At 36.7% G+C, this 17,501-nt stretch overlaps 1 protein-coding gene across 2 annotated transcripts in view; it reads right to left on the reverse strand.

Annotated features, from left to right (window-relative positions):
- Positions 1-17,501, reverse strand: part of GRID2 (glutamate ionotropic receptor delta type subunit 2) — a gene marked incomplete at both ends in the record, with an annotated part of 735,869 nt that overhangs the window by 201,253 nt on the left and 517,115 nt on the right. For both annotated transcript variants that reach the window (XM_082316173.1, XM_082316172.1), the window contains one exon: positions 10,231-10,350. In XM_082316173.1, coding sequence (XP_082172299.1) covers positions 10,231-10,350 — 120 coding nt within the window. The remainder of the gene's footprint in view (positions 1-10,230; positions 10,351-17,501) is intronic.

A 17,501-nucleotide genomic window follows, 5' to 3' on the forward strand; every position in this document is an offset into this window, starting at 1 on the left:
GTATTTGACACTTAATACATATCACTTTTTCTGTTACTTCTGCTGTGCATTTTAAAGCAGGAATGCACCATGACAAAAGCATTTATTATAAACTTTTTTTGTAACTTACCCTTTGATTAAGGAATTATATCATAACTTTAGAACAGGCAAAAATCTGAGCACTGTAATTTTAAGGCTGAATCATAAAAATCTTTCAACGCTATGAAAGAACTATAAATATTGTCAAGTCATCGAAAGCTTCATCATCCTCATCTTTATCATTTGTAAAGAACTCAAAAGGTGGCCCTTACCAATTACACAGAAGTAACTTTTTACCTCTGGAAATCACTTTTAAGATTCTTTTAATTGCAGGATACAACTATAACCACTTTATGGGAAACATATCTCAGCATTGCCATAAATGCAATATCAGGACAAAATGAAATATCACTTCTACTTCTGAAGTTCTTTTGGCAGATAAGAAAAAGTAATTGAAAACTTTTACTTTACAAATGATGATTTATGCCTAGTAAACTCAGCCATATTTTAAAATACATAAGCTGAGTAATTTAGCTGGAAACTACATTATAAACAATGATACAGCATTCAAGTTGAAATCACAGGGATGCTTTTCTTTGTCTTCTCAAATATCTCTATTAGTTTCTTATCTGTCTTAAAAACACCACAACAAAGATGTACTGTACTTTCAGCTGTGCTGTGCTAACAACAGCAGAAAGTAATTTCCACAGTTCGACGCATCATTTCTCGTCTTTCTCTTTAGCTAACCACTGTACCCACATGCATTTTCTGTTCCATCCCAAACATGAGACTCCCCGTCAACTCAAGCTGTTCTCCCCGGTGGGCACCACTCTCCTCTTGCCAGGGGACAGCTGACCCTGGGACTCTTGCTAAGGTAACTCTTTCTGACACTTGCCTATAGATGACTACGTCCTTCTGAGGAATTTGGGAGCTTTTAGCAGCTTCATGGATGTTTTCACATTCCTGCCCACTGTAAATCTGCTTCTACAGCTGTGGAGGCTGAGGGTGGTAGATATTACATAGGTAAATATATAGAGATATACATATATATAGAGGGTGCTCTCAGTGGAAATCCACAGGCCCTGCATTTTCATTGAGTTCAGTTACCAGTTTCCCAATCAGCTTATGACTTAGCTAGCTCCTCTAGATCCCACAGCCTGTGGAGGGAGGACTAAAGTGATTAAAAGTTTGGTTTTGGGTTCTCCCTGCTTTAGTAGAAAGTGACACTGAATAATTTATGGTCACAGAAGCAAAGGTCATTGGGCCGCTTACCCCACTGCAGGAAAATACTGCCTACTACTGTCAACAAAATATCATTCAGCATCATGCTCAATGAAATACAGTCTTTCCACCACGCCCCCCCCCCCCCCCCAAAAAAAACCCAAAACACTAAACAAAAAACCAAACCAACTTGCTTTCATCTCTGCTATACATGAATATTCAGTGTCTAATAAGACACGTTTTACTATTTTCCTGCTAATAGGCTAGCTTGGAACAAAGAGATCTTGCTGTGAAAGATGACAGTTATGCCTACTTTAAAACTTGTACCAGCAAAGTTTTGATCATTATGAGCCATCCAGGCTTTTCATATGTACCATGGGGGCTCAACCAACATTCATCACCCTATGACACAACACAAGGAGAAGTCCCTCACAAAATGTGCAAATTAGAGACAATTTATTGAAAGGTTGGACCAGATGACCTTTGAAGTCCAACCTGAGCTGTTCTACAATTCTATGATTCATTATTGTGGGGAGACATGGTTGACAGGACATAGTAGGCCATCTGATCGTGTCAGTCTTGGCTTGTGGTTCTTGAAGAAAAAAGCAATTTATCAAATCATGTGAAATCTGTGTATTTCTACTTCCATGTATTATAGATGAAGATCTGTGTTATAACCCTTAGACGTATCAGCCTTTGCAAGGTTGTGCATTGAGCTCTTAATTCTGAGAACTGAACAATACCCTTCACCACCCTCAAAAGCTAAAGCTAAATGACCCATTTCCTACTACCATCTCTTCATGCCTCCTGTTAAAAGAAGCAGCTCAATTTTTTATCATTCCTCTCTCCTGTCTACATGGTTTTCCAATTACTATTAATTTTTGACTAGGATACTCAATTTACATCCAAATTTGGATGGAAATATTAAACTTACTGAAGATACAGTTATCTATCTTTTCACATGATAAATTAGCTACAACACCCCCTTTTTTGGATTAATGGAGGGTTAAACACACACATTACTTCTTCCTACTACTGGAAAATGTATGTTTGTTCTAGTTACAAGTATCAATTAGATGAAGCAATTTTCATCAGATGATCATCCTTTCAACTCCAAAGAGTAAAAGACAAGCATTGAAAACTTTTGAAAACTTTAATTCTGAAAGGTACCTATAATTCATCGAGAATCCCCACCTTAAAACAAGTAATTCCAAGTTGAGCTAAGTGTTTTCTCCTATTAATTTCAGGGATGATGAGCCACATTCTTGAAGCAGCACCCACCGAGTGCTCCCTTAAAGGTGAAGAGAAGTCCCTAATGGCATTTCCAAAACCGCATACAAGCATTACTGTCTGAGAGGTCAATGAAGCATTAAGTTCATTCTTAAATCATACACAGTTCCTTCTGACATTATTCAAAATGTCAGTTTTGAGGCACTTCAAAGTTCCCAAGCACTTCAGATCTCTGAAGTGAGTTACAAAGCTAATTTGCTCAGCTGAAGTATTTGAGGATAAAAATTCACCACAACTTGCCAGCCAGTTCTGCAGATCCATGTTCACCGGAAGGCTTTCACAGCTACTCAAGCAGAAGAAAAAGCCATATAGCCATAGTAAAGGTATTTCAAAAGTGGCCCAATCAATCTTACTGAAAACTGTAAAGGGTTACTAATTGCAAATATGGAGTTTGAAAAAACAAAAGTGATATAATCCCTTGGCCTGGTTGACCTGTGGCCAACTGCAAGCAGTTCAAGAAGAAGAGAGGAACCCAAAAATGAAGGAAAAATGTCTAACAGATATGTATCAAGTTTCACATGCTACATTACCCTGACCAACATTCAAATCCAAATTATCTTTCTCACTTTAGTTATTAAAAAACCACCATGCTATTTCTGCTATTCAAAATTTTTCAAGACACAAAAAAATCTCTGCTGTGAGAAAGAAATGGATGAAGTTCTGTATCATTCTTTGCTCTTACACCCATTTTGAAGTACAGAATAATCACACAGGAGCCTCTGTGGTTAGCCACTTGCCTAGCAGCATCAACAGAAAACAGGAGTTACTGATACAATTCCTAGCTTTTTTTTATTATTATTTTTTGACTGATTTTTCTCAAGTTTCCATTGTCATAACAAGATATTAAAGGAAATTAAAAACACAACTTTGAAAGTGGAAAATATTTCTCTTGTTCTTTGCTGTCAAGACAACTGCATTTTTGACAGGAGATGGGTAAAATGTAACCTCTTATCCCAATGAACAAAAATGAATAAAAAACATGAAACAATATAATTCAAAGCACGTAAAAAAGATTTGTCTCTTTCTAATGAAAGCAATCAGTCAAAACAGGCAGTTCCCAATCCACTGAAAGCAGTTTTCAGTAAGAACATTCATATCAGTTCTGACAAGAATAGAAATTCTAAGCAAAAGAGAGAAGGACTCATCCCTGCCAAAATTGCCAAGAGAAATACTACAGAGCGCCAAGGTCCTAAGGGGAATTTCTGTTTGACATCAATGCTTCTCCCCAGGGTCCCATGGCACTTTCCCCTCCTGCCACCCTGCATTTTCCCTTTTCCTCCACTGTTCTCAATGCAGGAGCAACCCCCTCTTCATTCTAGAGTGCTGCAGTTACTGAGAGGCTTGAAAGATTTTTTGGGGGGTTCAAATCCCACTCCTCTAGCCCTATAAACCTCGCTACTAAAAGTCATCCACCTGCGTGCTGAAAATTGGATAAACCTGTATCTTAATTATTTGAGTTGTATTTTAACCCAGGCATTTAACCTTATTATTCTAGACTGGGAAATCTGGACATTCACTTGTCTTACAGCCTAAAAATCACCTTTCTGTTTTACAACAGGTCCCGCTATGTTCAAATGCCTGAGCACACCGGAGCTCAGCAGACATGGCTGACTGTGCTGCTTCTAAGAAGAAAGAGGTGGGATAATATGTCTCTATTGCACTATGTTTGCCTTGGCTTTGTGGGCATTAGTTTGGAGTTTGAGAGTTTGTGTTCTACGTGATTTTGCTCATAAACCTGATCCTGGCTCTCACGTATTCCTGGTGATGTCCTGCTTCACAGGACAATTCATGGGCAACATGTTGCTCATAACACTGCCTGTACTAGCAGCTCTGCTCCGCATTTATTAATGATCACTAGAAGAAGGACTTGAACCTTAGTCTTCCATACTGCTGTGGCAGCATCCACCAAGCCACCAAATCCATCTCTGGCTTCTTTACTTTGTACTTGTTATGAACACTGAAATACTCACTCATCCAGACAAACAGCCCAAGGTCAGGGCAGGCACCTGGACAGTCCAGCACCAAGATTTAGGTTCCCCCCCCCTCCTCCCTTATCTGATTCAGAGAGTCCAAAACCTGACAAATTCTCCAAATGGTACACTATTGATTCCTTTGAGTCAGTCTGTCTCTCCGCAGTCTCAGATTTTAAAAGAAAATGCTTTATTCAAAAGCAAAGAGAAGGAAATTTTTTAAACTTTTATATTTTTTAAAATCCAGTAATAGAATTATGGATAGAGACATTTTTTCAATTTTGCATTAGACTCAAATATGCATTTAGTCTGACTTCTAAACAGAAGTGCACTTTCAAGTAAATCACAGTTCTCTACTAACACTAGTTTCATTGTAATAACATGCAAATTCCCAACACTTTCCAACCAAATTAAATTTCACTGAAACTTCACAAAAGATTTGCAGAAGCTAGCAAAAAGTAAAGAATAAGTCACTGTATCTTCATCTATTGGATAGCACTAAATAAAGGAAGGAAATAGTACTCTTCAGCAGGTTTACAGCAAATTGAAGTACTGTGCTGAACTGGAACAGCAGGTCCCAGTTCACCAAAGTATTTAATTACCTCTTTACCTTTAGTACCAAGTAGTTTATTTCAGTTCTAGCAGGCTGCTTATGTATTTAAAGTTGCTTTAGAGAGAGTATCATGTTAGTACTGTGCCGGGTCCATCTTTTCTATCAACACTAGAGGCAAAGCAGTCAGGCACAGCAACATTTCTTTTCAGCTCACTAGAAAATACACCATATCTCTGTAAATTGCAAGTATATCTTTCAGTCACATCATAAATTGCATGTCAGGCTTTAGAAACAGCTGAAACAGATCACAGCTTAAAGTATCAGGTGCCAATATAAATACATTTTTAAAATCACATTACAGAGCTCTACCTTTGATCACAATCACAAAGGGAACAGGCAAACCCATCATTTACCTCAAGTAGTTAACCAAGAAGCTAACCAAGAAGAAGATACTTTGTCTGCTCTTGGTTACTAAATAGTGTTAGTTATAAGTGTCAGCAGAACTATATAACTTCTCTTTTTACCTAATGAAGCAAAAGGGAATAAGGGATAAAAGATGCAAAAATAAGTTTTAACTTTTTAAGAAGAGACAGCAACTTCCCGAAGATCAAAATATACACTTGGAATATATGTTGCTTCATGATGCAAATGTAAGAAAAATATTATATACTGGATAACAAAGCAACGCCACTATTGTAATCAACAACTGTTCTCATATGAAGTAGAAATAGCAGTTATTTTACTAGAATGAAACCAAACAAATACAATACAATTTCCCACCTCTGAATAAATAACACAACTATAGAATGTTCCACGTAACCCTTAATAACCTGTGAAATAAAAGCATGCGTGCATTGACTCCATAGGGAAGGCCCTGCCATTCGCACTGGCAGAAGGAGGAAGGAACAACACATCTGTCAGGCATTATGGCCAAAGGCCTTCGGTCACATTCATATGAAATGCTTGGTGCTACAGATATCCCCGGGATTAAAATAGATAACATTTCCTCCTTAAGGTCATCATATCAAAATCATTTAGGACAGAGCCCTACTCTCCTACCAGACAAATGTGGAGGGCTCGAAGCCCAGGTGTCCCACCCAAGGTATCTGTTTTCCTGCATGCCCACAGCTCTATCCTTGCTTTGAGGCATCCCTAGGTGTCCTGAATGCAAAGAAAGCCTTGACATGGACACCCTGGTGCAGAGAGGAAGAGATGCAAGAGGCTGGCATGTAATCTCATTCCCCCGCTGGATGGAAATGACAGGAACTGTCTTCAGAAGAAAAAAGAAATGCACAGGAGGTGGGTGTATGCCAATATGGATATAGAGGTAGAGCAAAATGCACCATGATCTCCAAATGTCTACATGTGGTAACAAAACCAGTGTGGGACAAGGAGGAAAGTCCTCTAAATTTCAAAAGGTGTAGCAAAGAGCCTTTGAGGATGAGCCCATTCTGAATTACATGGAGCAAGAAACATGAAAACCACTTTATTTCTGCAGTGCTGTTTTCTACACCACTAAGATATAAGACAGTACTCCTCTGAGCTATCAACTCCCTTTTGTTCATTTGTTTGTTGGATGGTTATTCAGAGGAACGGCAGCTTTTATTTCAGCAGTATAGATAAAAGTATTGCACTGAAATTTAAATGTCAAAGAATACATACTCAAATGTCAAACACCAACAGACAAATGCAACAGAGAAATGTCAGAAATACACCTGTGTCTCCCACTGAATATAACTATATCTGCACAAACGCAAGCCACAGCATGATGTGTAAAAGCAAGAGTGTTTCTGCAGTTCCTTTGGGATGGTAACACCACTGGTGTCAGTAAAATCAGTATCTGGCAGCAATCTGACTGTATTACCCCAAGTACCCAACTTTGGCAACACATATAGCCTAAGCGATCCATGGTCGGCAAGGTGAAGGATGGCATTTACAGACATAACGGTACCAAATTTGTATTTCAGGCAAATCCCACTCCTGAATTTGTTAACTTGTCACTAGATGAAGGACCCCAACACAATGAACTTCCACATGAACGCTCCCACTGCTTTCCAGGTATGACAGTTGCCCTTGAAAGTTGAAGGAGGGGACTTGCAGACAGTTTCTGCTAGATACATGGCTTAATTTGGCCAATAAAAACACATACAAACACGAATTCTTGGTGTTTCCCAAATTGTTTGCTTTTTTAAGTTCTAGGAATATTAACCTGTGAATATAAGTGAACTTTTCAGAAGTAACCAAATGGCTCTGGAACCCAAATAGAACTGATTTCGAGCAGAATTTGGCCTGTTGACAAATTCGTGTGTGTTTGAAAATTTTAATTGCTTTAATTAAAATCAATTGATTATTCCTCAGGAAAAAAAAAATTAAATTCTTTACACACTTGACTTGGTATGAACTTCTTGTCCCAATGACTTCAGTGGGGCTTTTGTCACAATTTCACCCTTCATTATTGCCTATAAAAGTACTTGGAAACATGTTAATTAGAGAAGATGCACTTGTTTAGAAATTTCAGTCAGTCTGCTAATTGCAGCTGCTTCCACTAGAGCTGAGACATAAAAATGGTTAGGTAGTTCTGTAGTCAGACCACTAAATACATGAAAATCTGAAGTGCACTTTAATTAGTGTAGCTAACAAAAATATATCTGACTCCTGTAATTATTGTGATTTGCTTCCAACACTAGTGGCTCATACATTGTAAAGTAAAACCTAATCAAAGATAAAATACATGAACTTTGGTCAAAAGAGTAAAATCAACATATGGCATTTTCCCCTTAAAATTTTACTTTCTTCTCTATCTCTGGTGTAAATGTTTTAGGATCCCCAACTTGCTTTTATTTAACTTTGTGAATTGATTATAAATACCATATTTATTTTAAGTCCTTTTCCTATTCAATTTAGTGTAAAAAATTACAATATTTAATTGGAATTTTTTTTTTTTTTTTGAAAGATGCTTCCAGGAACAATTATTACATTCTCACAATATATACAGAAATTTCTTTCTAAAGAATATTCCTTTCTCTACACCTGGACTCTTTCTAAAGCTTTCTCTGGATCACTGAATGTTGTTTAGAAAAAAAAAATTGGAACAGATTAAATCTGTTCTGCTCTGGACACTTTCTTCTTTTTAACCAGCTGCAGCGCATCACAAAAGTCTAAGGACAGACATTTATAGTGCAACCTTCAACAGGAAAATTTTCTTATAATCCCTATATTTAATTTTAATTGGCAAATATAAAAAATACATATTTTCACTATCTTACTTTTTAACTTTGCTTTTCTCCTGAACAGGGTCTTGTGACACTGAGTTTCATGGTCTAATTATATTCTGTGCAAAACTCTCTTCTCTTTGACCAACTTCAAATCTATTTCCTCTCAAGGACAGTGAATGTCTCTTTGTCCTTGAACTATGATAAAGGGTAAACAAGGAAGGTTCAAAAAGACTGTCCTATCTCATTGTTTTGCACAACTTATGTGTGCCCATGGTCATTGATGTCTTCTTTAAAGGTAAACTGTACCATAGTTTAAATTTGCACTGTAAATCTAAATTATACCATCGGAAAAGAGTTAGAAAGGCTAGGGAGGTTTTTTGTACTTCTGTATTTCCAAGACCTTTCTGTGGGTCTCTCTCTCTCTTCTATCTTTTTGTGAAATGGAAGAACAGAATTTAATGCTTCACTCAGGCATTCACCTAGACAGGCCTGAAGTCAAAAAACAGCCAAAGTCAACCAATTAAATTAAATGAGGAAATACAGATTTCTCTTAAGAAGGACAACCTGGTTGCTCTAAAGAATAAATAGCTTCTCAATGCATAGCATGGAAAATAAATCACATCAAAATACGTCGAAACAGGCTGAATTTATAGGTGAGGGAATAAGGGCTCATCCAACATTCTGGTCGCCTAAAGACTCTGCAAAGCACGCCTCCAAATATCAAGAAGATCTAGTTCCATTTAGTTTTCGAAGCATCTGTCAGGATCTTTGCTCAAGGTGACATAGCTATAGGCATGTGTGTACATTAAGGTATTGACAACAGATGAAACAGCATAAATGGAATAACAATTCCAATGAAAAGCAGATGAGAAATTTCAGGAGTTTAGAGACACTTTTAACTTCTTATTTATCTCTCTGTTCTTTCAGAGCACTTATCTGTTACTGCAGAAGGTATGCAGACAAATGATGTACTTCATCATATAGTGACACTGACACACGGAACCAGTTTACATATATTAAGATAACTTTCTCTGTCATTTGCTTTCATACGATCACTTCAGGCTCCTCATATATAAAAAACAGTGTAATCTGACACACTAAATGAAGAGATCTTGATATTATCTTTCAAGAGGTCTGTCTTTGAAGGAGAGTTGCTCCTGGAAAAGCCTATTAGTCTTCTATTTTCCTAAGAGGTACCATATGATTTTTGCTACTTTTGCCATCCCAGATGGGCAGTTATCCAAAGTTAAGGATATGTATTGCGAATAGAGACCTGCTTCCACCATTCCTTACACAGGACTTAAATTTATTTTTACAGACCAGCAAAGCTGAAATAGCAAGAAAAAGTAATTTTGCTCGAGATGTACGCCATTTCCTTAAACAACCTCAGTCCAAGTATTTGGACTGTGTCTGGCAGTTAAGTACACATTATACTTATTCTGTAAAAGTTAATTTCAACTAAAAACACTGTGTACTTATTTCATGAAGACAAGAGGTTACAGAATTTTTTCCTATGTTACAACAGATTTTCTCTTTCTGTACCTATGAATTTTAATCATCTAATGGTTGCAGCATCCCACTTTCACTCTAAGTATCACGTGTCAATATGGGTACTTTAAACATAATTCAATATAAAATTTTCTATTTTGGAAATGGGTTGCAAGGGTTACAAAACAACAGCTTTCACTGATCTTTTGGGACAGTCAACCAGCAGCTTAACACATTGTGTATTACAAACAAAACATTGATCAACGCGACCTACTGCAAGGCCTCTTTGCAATAAGAAAATAGATGAGTATCTAGAAGTTCAAGACTTTTCTCCCATTTCTTAATCCTCTTAACAATACGCAGCAACATGTTATCTGCCATCAAACACTTTTCTGTTAACACGGAAGACAAAAAAGGTTTTAAAAAAAAAAAAATCAGTAAAAATAGACTCTTGTTTGAATATATGTAGCCTCACCTTGCGGATGCCTCTGCCAAGATCTTCTCCATAATTTGTCCCCAAAATTTCAAAATGCACATTGGGATTCCCCCCATTTTCTGCAAATTCCAGTTCTCCAGTCAAGCCATTCACTCCACCCTATTGGAAAAAAAGGAGAATGTAATCCGAAGTAACCAATTATAATAACCTTTTGTTTCTCCAAGGGATTTGTGCACTAACTATGCAGAATACATACACAACTACCAGAATTAGGACAGTTTTCCAAAGACCACATTTCCCTAAAAATCCTGAAGCCTTAATCGTTTAAGCTCCTCACAGAAGAATCAAACTCAGCAATGCTAAGCAGATGCAATACAAGCAATCATCTTACTTTTAGTGTATTTACACTCCAATTTTTGTTCTTTGACCCACCAGCGTATATGTATAAACATTCCAGCCCGATGAAGAAAAAAAAAAAAGTTTTGTGACTAATTTTAGTGGAAGCAAAACTAATAACAAATATATAAAAGAAATTGCACAAAACTTTGTTTTGTTTGTTTATTTTTGCTTTTTTCCCCCAAATGTTTCTCACCCAAAAGAGATTTCCATGTAAGATCAGGTTGAGTTTTGGATCAAGTCAGGTGTTTTTTGAGCCCAACATAAGTGATCTGCACAAATGAAGAGGGGCTTTTCTAGCTGAATATAGTGATTTTTCTGTTTTCCTCCACAACTCTACTGCTAAGGATGCATGAGATGAGCAACAATGCAGCATATTTTCAAGCTTGCTTTTACTTCTTTACATTTTAGTCAGAAGGGGTTAAAATACTAAAGATGGAACAGTGAATATTTACTATAAAGAATCAGAGTTGAAAGGGCTATACATGCGACAACAATACTCAGAAAATATTCCAGGGTTAATTCAACATGACACACATTTCATCTTTGTATAAGAACTGTGATGACCTGAACTGTAAAATGAACAGAGCCACATGAAATGCCTACAATGAAAACATCTAGCCTTAAAAAAATTTCTTCAGTTTTCAGATTCAGGGAAAATTAGATGTTTAACCCAATTCCTCCAAAAAAATTGAACAATATTTTAAGTATGGAAAGGAAAAAAATCTGCCTCTGGTGTAAAACCATATGAAATGCATAGCTGTTCTTCAAAACATAAGGCAAGTGTTTTGCAGTTGTGATTGCTCTTTCAGTTAAGAGCTTTATTATTTGTGAACCAACAAAATTTGGTCACCCTTTTATGAAACATTAATATGATTATAATAAAAATAAGAAAGTTGATCATTGAGATAATACCTTTAAAACTGACTAGAGACTAGTATTGTCAGGGAATAATACATAAATATTTCATGAAGTGCCATTTTCAGTTAAAAACAAGATAATACTTTGTGTACATATATTTTTTTAATCTTTCTTTAATCTTTTCTATTTATTTTTTGGATGAGACACTGGAAAGAAAATTAAAAAAAAAAAAAAAAAAAAAAAAAAAAAGGAAAAACCCATCATCCTGATTAAGGGTACATCTGCACAGTCTTTTGCAGGAAGACTCCGGGTCATTTCACCCTCAGTGAGAGCCAGCCAGGCAATTTTGATGCATGTTGCTATGGTTAGCATGACACTGAGGTTACTTATTAGCTTGAGCACAATCCTGTAATAATCACACCTTCATGGCTTTTAGATTGAGGTAAGTACACCTTTGGCCAGTTCAGAGTAAAGACAGAATGAGCTGGTGTTTACCTGCAAAATCATTTGAACATATCCTTAGGTAAATAACTGAGTTTCACAAATATAAACCTTTCCTGCTAACTGAAATTTGACTGCATCCTATTCGCAAACCAGAAATAAAAACCTCTTCCACATTCCTTTTTCTCATACAGTCTCATCTGGCTTTCTGATTAATTAAGCCAGAATTTCACAGTACATGTGATGTAGAAATGCCTGCAAAGCAGCACAGACCTGCAAGGCTTGGGATCCCCATCTGATCCCCAAAAGCCTCCATCTGGCTGACTTGCCCTCCCTGACATACACCTCTTCCTAGTCCTGCACCACTTTGACCCCTTACGATATACTGCTTTTATTATATTATACTTCATATTTTCTATATTACTTCCTAAAACTTTTTCCCCCACAATGTGAATGAAATCTGTGGGTCTGAGGTATGTAAAGTCTGAAAATTAATTAAACTGTTATAGACCACCTGAGCTGCACCACGATTCCAAGTGAGCCACAAGCAAGGTCTGGAAAAAGAAAGGGAAAACTCTGGAACAAAATGATAAAACAAAGGAAATATGCAACAAAAAAAAATTAAAATCTGTTAACACAGATGCTTCGTACAGGAGAAAGTGTTTTCCTTATTTTGTGACAAAGTAGTTTTAAATTGGGAACTTTCAATATAGAATATGAAAGTGACTTTATTTTCCAAATTGAGTACTTCCAGCAATTTATGGGACGTGAAGATAGAATCATGTCTAAAATGCAAATGATTTTTTGAGACAGCAATTTAAAACTTTATTTTTTTTTGTTTTTAAAACCTTTGTCCTTATTAGAGCAAATATGATTAAAAAAAAAATCATTTGAAGAAGTATTTCACCTCAGTTACATTTGAAAGAATGAAATCCACTTTTTAAGAAAACACAGGATTCCATGGAAATACACAGCCCCTAACATATAGTACAGGTTAACAGATTTACCTACCATAATTTGGAATTCAATCTCAATCCAAAACCACTGTGTAATTTTATTTACCTTGATTTTTAAATGGCTGCAACTGTTGGGGCAAGATACAAACTGTAAGTCTGTTAGTTATTTTTATTTGTCTGAAATCCAGCGGTAACCATAACAACAATTTTTCTCATTCTTCTATTTTAGCAATTTTATCATGCTTTGAAAATTTCTCATGTAAGAGTGTCTTTGATTAGAGCTTTCTTTCCTAGACTGTGTGCATCTGCAAATAATGTAATAAGAGCTCAGATTAGATGGGAATGCTCCTGGCTTGGAAAGGGCAGAGGTAGAAAGACAAAACAGTGAAGAACCACCAAAATAATACCAACAACAAGACTAAATCTCATAGAAAACTTCTTGGAGGTCCTGATGCCTCCCCTCCCTGCCTGGGCCCTACCTTGCTGGACCTGCAGGCCAGGCAATCCTATTATTGCTCTTTACTACTCCTCATTGTCCCACACAGCCTTTTTACAAGGCTTACACATGCCTGTTTTATTGCTATGGGCTGATGGAGTGGGACAGTGTATTGCCTAGGAAGAGTTTCAGGACACTGCTCCAATTTTTCTGCATAGTCTTTCAAAGTGTGGATCCCTCTAAAACACTTACTTTATGGCATGTGTTTTATCCCTCTATTAACACATAGTGGAAGAAGATCACAGAGAAAATGGCCACCTGTATGACAGCAACTGATCCAGTAACTTCCTAATGAGATTTTTCCAAGTTATTTTAGCGTTAATTATGATAATGGTAAGAGTCAAAGAAATTTTTCATTCCATTTAACTTACAGAAACAATGCTATTGGGGGAAAAATGAAGACAGATTTATTATTTACTCTCTCAAATTCCTCTAAGGTTGAGCCACAACCATGCAATTTCCTGACACACTTAAAACTGAAGAGTGAAATGTCAGTTGTTAGGGCAAAAATGTTTTACTTGCATTTCTGATCACTGCTCTGGGCTTTGCAGAGCTATTATAAAGCTTGGCAATATAGTTAAAGCCTACTTGAGTCCCGTCTAGACTGGTAAGATAAACTATGGTTTATATATGCTTAGGCACTACTATACTGTAAGTCCCTGAAGAAAGCACTATTTACCCAGCAGTCAGGACCTCACTTGGGAATGTCAGCTTGCCAGTCATCAGTTATAAAACATCGTACTTGCTCTCACAGTTCCTGTTCAAACTTCCCCTTTTTTTCAAAATATGGTTGTGCTCAGACACCAGCTATTTTGCAATTAAGGAAAAAACTGTGGTTACAGGCAGAAAAAAATGCTGTAAGCATTAAATATGAGTTTCATATTTTATTCTTGAAAAAATCTGATATTGAAAACATTGTTGAGTTTTCAACTCAACATACCATTTTTAGCTGCTAGCGAAGAGAGCCTAATCTACTGCCTGAAAAATAATTTGGCATCTTTTTTGCACGTCACCACTGAACATCACTGACATTTCTGAGACAAGAACTAGTTGACAATTCCACGCATGATTCATGAAACAGCACGAGGTACAGCTCATTTTCCGCAAAGGAATAGGCTCTATGTTGTTGCTAGCACTAAAAATTTGCTGTTTGTCAGTGAGCTAAACAAATGTGATTGGGAAGAGATCAGGTAAGCGTGAGAGAAGATATATGCAGTAACTTGATGTCATTTTTCTGAGTTGTTCCTCCATATAATCCTACCTATATTTATTCTCAGGCTATTTGGGAAGATTAATTTTTCCCACAGTAGAATTATTTTCTAGTAACACTTCTTTCTCTCACTGTGAAATAGCTTTACTGAGAAATAAACAAGTGAGCATGTGTTTAGGGATAGTTCCTATTACAGAAGTGAATTCAGAACTAATTGCTAGAGCTGGCCAAATTCATTAGAAGGATTGTATTTCCTGATGAATTTAACTATTTATTCAGTTCCAGAATGGGTAGAAACAGATATTAGATTTTAATAATTGTAGTGGGCTTAAAATGTTTTTTTTTTGGCTTTGTCCAATCAGCTGAATTCACACAGAAAAAACAGCTTTTGGAGTTGTTTGTAGAAATAGCGATGCAGGAATCAAATGTTCAACAGTGAAAAGTAACAAATGACAATAGGGAATGATTCAGACAGCTATTTTGCCATTTCAAGAAATGTCTGAAACTAATTCCCCCTCATTCCCTACTAGCTCATTAGTCATAAAGAAATTAGTTTATTTACCACCAGAGTTCTATTTTTAACAAGTGCTGCTGCAGGTAGAACATCAGCACCCCTTTGTCTTACCTTCTTCTGTGTGTAGCTTACAGAGATTTCCCATCTCTTTTCTTGTTTTCCTCTCCAGAAATCAGAGAGATTCCCTCTGCAGCTAAAACACTGCCAGATAGTCCTGTTCCTGGGTATCTGATTCTAGAAGGTAGATTTTTCCTCTAGAGCTAGTTTTCCCTGCATTTTTAGCAACAAGAGCTCAGTTGTGCACAGTAGGAGATGGCAACGTCACCTCTGCTTTGCTGCTGCCAGGAGAACAGCTACTTCAGTTGCTAGTCCTTTTCGAAGGCAGGCAAGCTGGAATTAGGCATCTTTTCCTTAACTCTTCCCCCTTTCAATTTTAGCACGTTACTTCTAGAAATTCATCTCTGTCAGCACAATGCAGCATAAGGAGTATTTGTGTTATTCATTTTACACCAATAAAATGGCTTCTTATCAAAGCCATCTCATTCAAATAGCAGAGAAACCCAAAAGCAACAGGATTCAAGCCTGGCTAGCTGCACACGTCAGAAATTTCCTTGGCATTTGATTCATTTTCTAGCAAGCTAACCACAACCCTGGAATTTCCACTTGCTCCTGCCTTCTTGAATGCTTTCATATGTCTCCTGGCCTTTTCTCTTTATGTTTCAGGGTTAAGAGCTACATAAATTGATCCTCAACGCAGTGCAGCTCTTCTGTGAAAGGTCACAGAAGGAGTTTGTTTTATTAATCACATCATTTTAAGAGGTGAGAATGGAAAGAAGATAAACTGGATAGCTAGGACTATGTGGCAAAGAATGGACTAAACTCTGAGATGCAAAGAGATGAGATGGTGGTAAGAAACAGCATAAAGGATGTTTGTGTAGGAGAACAGGATCAGTCTCACATCCACAAACAACACAAGCAAGCAAATAATCATAATGCAAAACGGTCAGCAGCCCCTTCCATGGTGGAGTGCTTCTAAATTTAGATGCTAGTAGGGCTACCAGACTTTGCCTGAAACTCCAGCGCAGATAGTAAATTCTAATTCTAAAGTGTAAGTGGGTATTTTGACGTTTCCAGCTCAGGCACCCCGTTCGGATTTGAGTAAGTAGAAATAGCTTTTAGTTTATTAATGGAAAAAGTGTGCAACTGTATTTACAAAATGCAAGTTGATAAGAAAAGTTTCAAAACCAGCCTTGCCTGAAACATAGCTTAAAATACATGGGACTGCCAAATGTGAATTTGAAATTGCTCTGATAGGCAATACAGTTTAGAGTCCCTTAAAGCCATATCCTGCCCCTGAAATAAGAAATGTGTCCTGGATTATCCTTGCAGTCTCATGACTTCAAACTATTAGAATGGAAACTAGGGACAGGCACCAAAGAAAGCCTTGAACTGTTATTCTGGAGCTAATGCAGATTGACCCGGGACTGGGGAAAAAATAAGCAGTGTTCAAAGGAGCCTTACATTTTGCCTGCATCACCATAATTTCTGGTGTAGTTAAAGACCTAATACAGAACAGCAACTTATTGAAACTACATTATATTTTAAATTATTTTTATGTCCTTTTAATGAAAACCATAAATAAAGCACCATTTTTTAAAATTTTTATTTTTTTTACTGTCCTGGGATTTTTTGTATATTTACAATGTAGGCACCACCAGCACTTTAAATGTAAGTATACATTACCAGGAAGTACATGCAGACAAATGAGAAGGCAGTTTTATGAAAGACATCAATAACATAAGGGGACTGATCCAAATAACTTACAGGGAAGGGTAAACTACCAACCTATGCATATTTTGACTAAATACTGACACAGAAGGCTGTGATAATTGTCTCTAAGTATGTGGAGGCTGTAAATATCATGAAGAAAGGGAATAACTAAGAAGAAATATCTTTAAAGACTGAAGAACAGGAGAAGCATCTTGGGCATGAGCATGATTAAGGTATGAAATAATAATCACAGGGAAGTAGTGAGAGCTTAACACTGAAAAAAGCACTGTAGAGACTGTTATAGGAACGGTTCTTCAAGGGCAGGATATAGACTAGATGAATTAGGGTTTTCCGCACTCTCATTTCTGTTATTTCACTATATTAATGTCATTAGCATTGCAACAGCAAATTCCACAGAACATTACCAAAGTGTAGTTCTGCAACCTTTTTTTTCCTTTACAAATAAAATAGTAAATCTATCTGCTTTACCTCCTAACCTGTGGCACTTTTTCAATAGGATATTATTCGTACTTGAAAATTGTAGTAGTTTGGTAGTTTTGGTAAACAAACTCATTGACTTCATTTCAAATACGCTCATTATGACATGGAAAAGAAACAAAAACAACTAAAGACTATTTTCATTCAGAAACTGTAAATAATATCAGA

The sequence above is a fragment of the Platalea leucorodia genome (assembly GCF_965183815.1).
Source record: "Platalea leucorodia genome assembly, chromosome: 6".
In the NCBI taxonomy this organism is placed as follows: domain Eukaryota; kingdom Metazoa; phylum Chordata; class Aves; order Pelecaniformes; family Threskiornithidae; genus Platalea; species Platalea leucorodia.